The sequence below is a fragment of the Nesoenas mayeri genome (genome assembly GCF_963082525.1).
Source record: "Nesoenas mayeri genome assembly, chromosome: 1".
NCBI classification, from domain to species: Eukaryota; Metazoa; Chordata; class Aves; order Columbiformes; family Columbidae; genus Nesoenas; species Nesoenas mayeri.
In genome coordinates, this window is record NC_137541.1 from 82,343,313 (window position 1) to 82,351,949 (window position 8,637).

Consider the following 8,637-nt stretch of genomic DNA (forward strand, 5'->3'; position numbering starts at 1 on the left):
GCCCACAGCTGACTGCATTGGGCATTTCCCACTTGCTTTTGCAATGAAATCATCTTAATGAGATGGGAAGTGCAAGCTACAGTCTTGGTTCAGGAAGGAGAGAGAATGTTGCTGACTCCCTTGAGTACACACACCACTACACTCCCTGCAAGCTCACATGGTGTAACATGCCTGTGCAGCACTGGGTCACTAACCCAGCAGTTATGGAAATTAATTGATACAAGGATGACTGTGAGATGGAGTATTTGCACCAAATCTGGTAAGCTGTAGGCTGGGAAAGATGTTGAGAAGGACGCAGTGGTATTCTAATATCTTCCCTTGGAAAATGAATGTGGCTGTTTTGACACAGAACAAAATTTAATAAGGTGAAGAAAACATAAGTAATGTACCTTTTACAAATTCTTGAGGATAATTCTTAGTATACTTTAGTTTTGTTCAGAACCAAATCTATTTCAGGCAGATTGGGACAAGGTTGGCAGTTTCACTGTAATATAAACAGATGCAAGATATTAATATTGAAACACTACTGCAGAATTTGTCAAAAACTACTTGAACTGCCTTCAGTGGCTCAAAAGCAAGCTTGTGACTGATACAGTTCCCTTCATCCCTGAATTCCTGCTTATGAAAATACAAGCTCAACTCTTGCAAGTCCAAAGCACATACTGGAGTTACATTTTAGATGTCTAGGGCAGGGCATAAATAGTTCCCTTACTACATCACATGTTAGATGAATCTTGGCTGAAGAAATATAAAACTGGTGCTCAATATTGAGGGGCAGTTCTCTTGGCAGCTGTGGTGCTTGTGTACCTGTGAAGGCCGCTATGGGTTACTTGCCTCAAGCAGAACTTCAGTGTGTGGGGTGTTTTTGTTTGTGTGTTTTTGTGTGTGGGTTTTTTGTTTGGTTGGGTTGGTTTTTTTGAGGGGGGGGGGAGGGGTTTGTGGTGGTGGTGTTTTGGGGGTTGTTTTTGTTTGGGTTTTTTTTCAAGACTTTTAGCTACGATGATTTTGAATTTGCAGAGTAGTTAACATGCTTTTATACCTACTTGGAGCCATTGTTTTTGTGTTACAGTCATTCTTATTCCAGCATTCTTCCCTTTCATGGGCACTTAGAGTGGCTTACACTTGGAGTGGATTACACTTTCATAGTGTAATCATTTTACGGTGTTTTCATAATACTCCGCTTGCATGACTGTAACCAAGCTTGTGAGGGCTGCTGTCTACTGTTGCTTAGCCACAAAAATATTCTCTGGGGCTTGTGATCTTTTGAGGACAAAGAAGGGAAGACAACAGTTCTGTAGGCCTTTGTCTCTGCCTTGCTTCATTTAAACGTAAGTCTTGCAATTATGAGATACTAAATAATTTGGCAAAATGTGTCCTGTAAACTTCTGCATTGAACAACATTACATTCAGGTGCAGCCTTTCCCACCCACTTCATGGGAGGATTGTAAGCAGGTACAAAAAATGCCTTGGAAATGAAACAGACTTTCTGCTGCAGTTGGAAAAACTTTGGAAGTGAAGCCTGTGCTACTCAGAAATTGATTTTACAGCCTTCATGGCAAGCTATGTGCATACCTATTTATTGCCGAGGCACGTGCTTGAGACTCCTCTATAGAATGCTAGAATGAACTTGTATGTGGTCTGGATAGCAAAGGTTGTTATGACCCTAATAGCTCTAGAACATCAGGTTTCAAACTCTTCAATTTGTAGATCCATGGAAGAGGGAAAACTGTGCAAATCTGACACTCAGTTATTTGTTGTGGCTTTTTATAAAGTCTATTTGTAGATCCTCAGTTCAAGGCCATGGCCTTTAGACACTATCCTTTTTGCTGGTTTGGCTTTTTGGAGAACCAGCTAGCCTTCAAGATCACTGTGATTCTGTGAAAATAAAGATCTGCTCTGAGAGATTCAGACATACTTTGGGGGGAAAAAACAGGCACACAAGCCATGTGGCAGTGGGACCCTTGGTCTAATGTAAAGGAGATGAGAAAATTTTGGAGGCTATGTCAAACAAGTGGTAGCTAGTACTCTTCATTTTGTGCTGTTGATAATAGTGGTGCAATGTAGCTGAGATTTGATTTTGAGTCCTAAAGCTAGACAACAATGGACTGTGCAGAAAATTGACCCTGATGACTTAGAAGTAATTATTAATTTTATCATCTGGTAGTACTAATATCTTAGGGTTTTAAAATGTGATAGGAAAGACCTACAGAAAGTTGTCACCAAGTTCAGAGCTTTGGGATATTTCCTGACTTGTCAAAATGCGTCATTCTTCAATGCTTGGCTACCAGTCTGGAGTTTTGACATGTAAATTGTGACTTTTTAGGACCACATAGGTCCTTAGAACTAGTTAGGAACTGCTTTTACAGTGCATTTCTAAGGATGGTTGGCTATAAGGTACATATCTGTAGTACAGAAAGAGATCTGTTCTGACAAAATTCAGAGTGTGGGTTAAATGTGTGAAGATCTGCAGAGTAATTAGCTCAGACAAGTGGCTTGTATTGGTATCAACCTAGAACTCAACTTCAGTTGCACCTCAAGTTAAGCTCCTGCTGGTTTAGGTATTAGGTAACATCAGTTGAGGTGGTAAGACTCAAAATATGCTTTGTACAGTGTACCTGTAATAGTCTTGTTTTGCTTCCAGAGGCTTAGAAGGTCCATGTTCTGTGGCTACTACTCAGTGTGTTGGACTAGTCAATTATTTGCATTTACATTATACAATACTCAAATTTTTGTCCATGACAACTGTTTTCAACAGGCTGTAAATCATGCCCTTCTTTAAAATACACATCAGCTCAGAGTGTTGTAATCTTACCACTTGTGTTTGTATTCCAGTGATCCAAATCCAGAGCACCTAGAGAAAACCAGGCAAGTAAGGTAGACAATAGTTTGAGAAGCAAAAAAATGAGAAATTACCCTAGTATGTTTTCTTTGAAAAAAATGTAAATGCATTTCACAGTGGTGCAGAAGCAAGGAAGAGGCAGTGCTACAAAAAAAAAGTATTAATAGAATGTGCACAGAAAAACCACTGCTGCTTTTCATGCTGATACCACCTAGGTGATACAGTTCTTGCCTTGGAGGAAATGACTGACTCAGAAGGAATGCTGTTCACTCCCTTTGTTCTCAATAAGGTCTCTGCTTCTATGTTAAGAATGCCAACAAAAAGAACATTATTTTAATATTAGTATGTGTATATACGGCTTTTTTAGATGCAGTAATCTCTCCATACACATTTCAGGAAAAATTGCTGCAAGGATCTGGACTGAAATTTTGAAATAATTTTTGCCAACAACTAGCTGGTTTAGCTGTTTTGATTATCTTCTTGAGCTTAGGTAATAATGAACTAGAAAAGCCTAGTACTAAATGAAATAAATATTCTCAACAAAGCTCTAGGCCACATTCTGACAAGGACTGAGACGTCCAAGTGCACATGTGAAATGCCCACAGCCCCTTCTCTGTTTTACACAGGACAGAAGGGCACAGTTCCAACCATCACAATTTCCCATGAGATTGCATATTGGCCTTGTAGCTAGGTCTCTGTTTCTTGATAAGAAACCATTAAGGGAGACTAAACAGCATTGAGAACAACAGCATTAAGACAACTCTTAGGCATCCAACTCTTGCCTCGCACACAGCTGAAGTATGTAATTAAGATCAGTAAATTTTATTGTGACAAGGATGGTAAAAACATTGCAGTGTTTAACACCAGACCGTATACTACCCTTAACTTGTGTTTAAAGGTTGAATCCATAACCTCTTTAAGTTTCACACACTTCTTGATTAAAGCTGGTATCCAGCTGTGGAAATAAGACCAAGCCTAGCCATACAAAATGAACTGGGGTGAATACAGATTCCAGTACCTGTCCAGGTGTCTGCATAACAAGGAGAAGGGGGGAAAAAAAAAAAGGAACATTTTGACTGATTTGTGACATGCTTTGTAAGTATTACTCAATAGAGGCTAAGGAATGAATAAGAAAACAGGATTCCTTGCTGCTGTATCTGTGCATTCAGACTGGCAGTGCTCCAGTGCCAGCTTCTCTTGCTTCTGTAATTGTTTTGCAGAAGAATGTTTTGCCTTAAATACAGGACAGGAAGCACCTATGAGTAATGGCTGTACAGGCTTAGATCATGAAAGTGGAGCTTGCTGAGAGCAAACATAGAGCTGAACTGCTGCTCACACTTTTCATTACAGAAATCTTTGGTGATGGGTGATTTAGAGATGTCAACCCAGCAATCTGGATTACTGTTAGTTTTAAGACAGGTAAGCACTAGATGGGGCTGTTGCTCCATTAACTTCTTGCTGGAAATTTACATTGCACACTCCTGTGACAGAAAATAAAGGTGTTTCAATGGGGACTGTTTTTTGCTGCATGCCTAAAGCATCTAGCTGTGCTGAAGTGTGGTAGATGGTGAGATGCATGAAGCAAAACTCGCAGTCCCCACAAGCTGATTCTCAATGTAAAAAATAAGAAAACCAATCTAAAATAAACACAAATTATTTTTGTAGTAAAGTATACTTATCTTGCTGTATAGTTTTTCAAGGAACATGCACTCTTCCTACACTGGTGCATATCCCTCACTCTCCTCTGGTTATCCTTGCACCGCTGGGAAGAAAATCTTGGTGAGAAAGAGGCAGACCTGACCTGCTCAGCCAGCGAGATGCCCCAGGAAGAAGAGACGATCTGCTCCCAGCTGCAACTGTCCTTTCTCTCTTCCCACCTTGTGTCCCTGCCTCTCAGCACTGTTAGGTGTTTGTGGTGGACTTCCAGGACTAAGAAAAAGGGTGGCAGAGATTAAAAATGTTCACAAGTGTCCACAACGTCCCTTCTGCAAACTCATTCTGTTCCTTCACAGTAAGGTGACCTGGTACCTCACTGAAAGCACCCATTTTTGAGACTAAATTGATGCCCGATGGTTAATAGTCTATAATTTGTCAGCTTTTTGGTGAGGAGAAAATTAAGGTGCTCTTAACACATTCTGTTGATGGTGCTATAATGCCTTCTGCCTTGTCAGTTATACAGAAAAAAAAAAAAAAAAAAAAAATCCAAAATTTGGAAAGGAAAAGTGATGAGACTCGAGGACGGAAAAAAAAAAAAATGTTACTGGATGCCTCCTTTCCTTACAGCTACACTCTCCGATTGTGGCCCTTCACTCTGGAGAAACACATTATTCTGACATACTCTCATACTGTAATCTTTCAATTACAGGAAATAGGATTCAGCTCCACATAAAACATACAGTTTAACTGAATGTCACATTTAATTAAAAGACATATTTTTAAAAAGTGTTTGTTTTGAGTGTTATTATCTATTCCTGATGGGATTCCTGGATTATTATTATTTTTTTAACTCTGGCCACTTGGTTTAAGTGTCTAAATGAAAAATGAGATTTCTGGAAAATTTACAATCCATCTACACTTGGCATTTTTTGGCCAAAAAGTCACACAAAATAGTTTAAAAAGACTGATTTTAATGAAAAGGAAGTTCTTTCTCCTCAAAATTCGCACTGACTTCCATCTCAGATAAAACAGTAATTTATGCATTAACTGCAAGCCACAAGGTGGTGTTCTTTTGACACTTGATTACGAAAGGAAAGTAATTATTCCTTTTTTAATATTGCACAATAGCAACATATGGAGAAAAGTATGTTTCATAACATGGTTAATTTGGTTTCTGCAGTAATCCCACAGACTGCACCACATACAGTGCAGTCTGTAATTGTAAACATTTTTTTTCCTTAATTGAGACATGCTATCTTCAGAGGGCTTGAAAGTAATATTTTTTTCTGGGAAAACGGGTCCAAATAAATGTTTAAAAAATCCAAAGAAAATGAAACAACTATACATAAGCTATCTGAATAATCAAATTCTGTAACTGAACATCTATTGGCAATCTCACATCAAATTAACCCAACCTATCTGCAAATCTAGAATTTCACCTGTTTTTCATTTGGAAAAAAAAAATATTTTTTTTGTTTTCCTTGAAAGGCATGTGCTGGTGCAATACCACTGTGATGGTCCATTGTACCCCCACCCGCTCCTCTGCTCCCAATTTGTTCAGGTGTTAAAGAATTGCACATATATTGGTGATGAAGTGGGTATAATCTTCCAAGAAGAAAGACACAGAAAGCATGTAATTTGTGTATGCACACACACTATAAAGATTGCTGATGAGCATAATAAAAATAGACACATTGTGATCTTTTACCTTCAACAATATAAATATATAGGTTATGTGTAATCTCATTAAAATACTTCCACAGATGTATAAATAAGTAGTTCTTAGTACAATGAAAGCAAATCCATCTTCCACAGTATCTGTGAAACTTCTGTGGCTGGAAAACAAAAAGACTGGAGTGATTTTCCAAGGGATGTAGTTCTGCCAGCATCGTTGAACTAAATTTATTCATTTTGTTTGCTTTTCACCTTTAGATTCACTTAGCACCTCTTGCCATTTCTTCTCCATCTCTTCTTTGCAACTCAGGAAGGCATCTTCCAAACGCCTCATGGAGTTGCTCAGGTGTGGGTTGGTACGCATGACGACCATGTCATATGCCATCCAGGTTGCCTGCACTACAAACCCAATTGTAACTACTAAGCTAGGAATTTCAGCTGAATAAAAGCAATGGCTGATTCAGTAAAAGAATAAAGGACATGAATTATTATCAGTCCAGATCTTATGTCAGAGAAGGCCTGCTGTAAAATAAAGTGGAAACTAGCCACAGTAATACTGAATAGGAAATAAAAGACTGTTTGGTATTACTTCTTTATAAATGTCTCAAAGTACTTAAGGATGGGAGATAGACACTTTTACTTAAAAATTACGAAAAAAATAGATAATCACAAAGAAAGGTTCAACAGACTGTTTTAAAATAAATGAACCAAATAATCCTCTCTCCAGTTACAGTCAGGAGGCTTGTATTAGGCAAGGAAGAGTAAGGTACAGGAGGCTGCAGCATAGAGATGAAAGGTTTTAAGAACAACCTTAAAAATGAAATATTGATTTTGAAATAATGAGTATCTGATAGAGCAAGTAGTTTTAGGACCTATTCATACTTTCCCTTTTACTATAAATTGTCTATAGTTTTCTGAGTAGCATTCATAAATTATGTTCAATTACAAATAGTTTAATTAACAGTTTCCATCTAGCCCAGTTAGCTGCACACAGTTTCTGATAGAATTGTTGCAGCACATAGTGAGGAATATGCAGTCCTCTCTATACATAAAAGGCTAAGATTAAATTTGCAGGGTAGTCTTTATGCTAGCTGAGGAATTAAAACACATCATGCACTGACCTGAGAAGTACTATGTATCCCACCATTTTTCAAAATTAAATCTCATTTTACATACTATGCTTTAATCACTGTATATTAAATACATTAGCATCTGTCACCTATTAATTTTAAATTCTGAGCCATCTGAAACTTCTAGATAATTTGCATTATTTCTTCCAATTAAGAACATTATGGCGTTAGTTGATGGTGATTGTTTCCACTTAAATTTCTATCACATGGAAGTTTACTGCAATAAATATAATAATAAATCTTCAATGTCTTCACTCTAATAGACAAATCCATACCATTCTTAATAAAGACCTGTACCTGTTAGTTTTTCTATTTCCTCCAGAAGTTTTTCTAAGTCCTTGTTCAGGTCCTCCACCATCTTTACCATGTTATCATAGTTTCCTGCCTGAGCTTCTGATTCAGCCATCTACAAGGAAAAAAGAAATTTAAAACTTTATTTTACTTTAAAGTGATTTTCACAGCTAAAAGTAGCATTATAATAAATTTTAAATATATAAATATATCTATATATTCAGTTTACACATGAAATCATTAAAACCCTCACATTTACGGTACTGGTTATCACCTATATGCTGCATACTCTTTTCAGTCCATTGTGAAATTAATTTATGTAGAAAGAATCACATTCAAATATGCTGTGTTGGTGCAAAATAAAGATTTTGGTATCAGTAATAACAAAGATCACTGTGTCAAACACTTAATAAGAAAATATTATTATCCTGTTACAGTTGTCTTCAAGCTTCTTTCCTAAATATTCTGATGTAGGGCAATTCCTAATTTTCAAAGTTAGTTGTAAATTCCCCACCTCTATTCAGTATTTCACCCTTTTGCGCTACAGCCAGGTATACACTAAGTTCTGTCACCATTTAAGCAGTAAAGTGCATATGATTTACTAACCTCTACTCAGGTTGTGGGTAGGAAAATTTCAGGAAAATGCTTGGGTCAAAAATACAGTTTTAGAGGCCCTATGTATGCGATTTCAGAACCTTGATATTAGCCAAACATGTGACACGCAGCCCTGCCTTTAACTTCCTTTTCTGAAAACCACCAATGGGATGGGATGAACCTACGAAGGAGACAAAAAGAGTTTCACTGTAGTGACATGCAGCATAGTTTTTGCCAGCTTTTTTAATGTATGATTTCTCAAACTCAGCGGGCATCCACTTCCCGGTTTTTATTGCTCATAAACACAGAAGGAACTCAGGGGGTTATCATGGCTTTACAGCTTTTTAAAGCGATGACAAGCCTTATCGAGATGCCGGGCGTTCAAGGGTCTCTTCACACAACCCGTTTCATTATGTAACTGCGTGCCGGCAAACCGTTCACCCCCGAGACCTT

General features: G+C 37.7%; 1 protein-coding gene across 1 annotated transcript; it reads right to left on the reverse strand.

Moving 5' to 3' along the window:
• Positions 1-6,236: 6,236 nt before the first annotated feature.
• Positions 6,237-8,285, reverse strand: SYCE3 (synaptonemal complex central element protein 3). The gene is made up of 3 exons (XM_080363790.1): positions 8,197-8,285; positions 7,597-7,705; positions 6,237-6,568 (listed from the first exon to the last, which is right to left on the reverse strand). Exons 2-3 carry the CDS (start codon positions 7,703-7,705, stop codon positions 6,402-6,404), a joined length of 276 nt encoding a protein of 91 aa, XP_080219916.1. The 5' UTR covers positions 8,197-8,285; the 3' UTR covers positions 6,237-6,401.
• Between the last annotated feature and the right edge of the window lie 352 nt (positions 8,286-8,637).

What these genes read in the sequence shown, in the direction of transcription:
- SYCE3 (XM_080363790.1), bottom strand. Translation starts at nt 7,705, where the DNA reads ATGGCTGAATCAGAAGCTCAGGCAGGAAACTATGATAACATGGTAAAG. An exon ending in GGAAATAGAAAAACTAACAG is followed by an intron (nt 6,569 to 7,596) that starts GTACAGGTCTTT and finishes TTGGGTTTGTAG; the next exon opens with TGCAGGCAACCTGGATGGCA.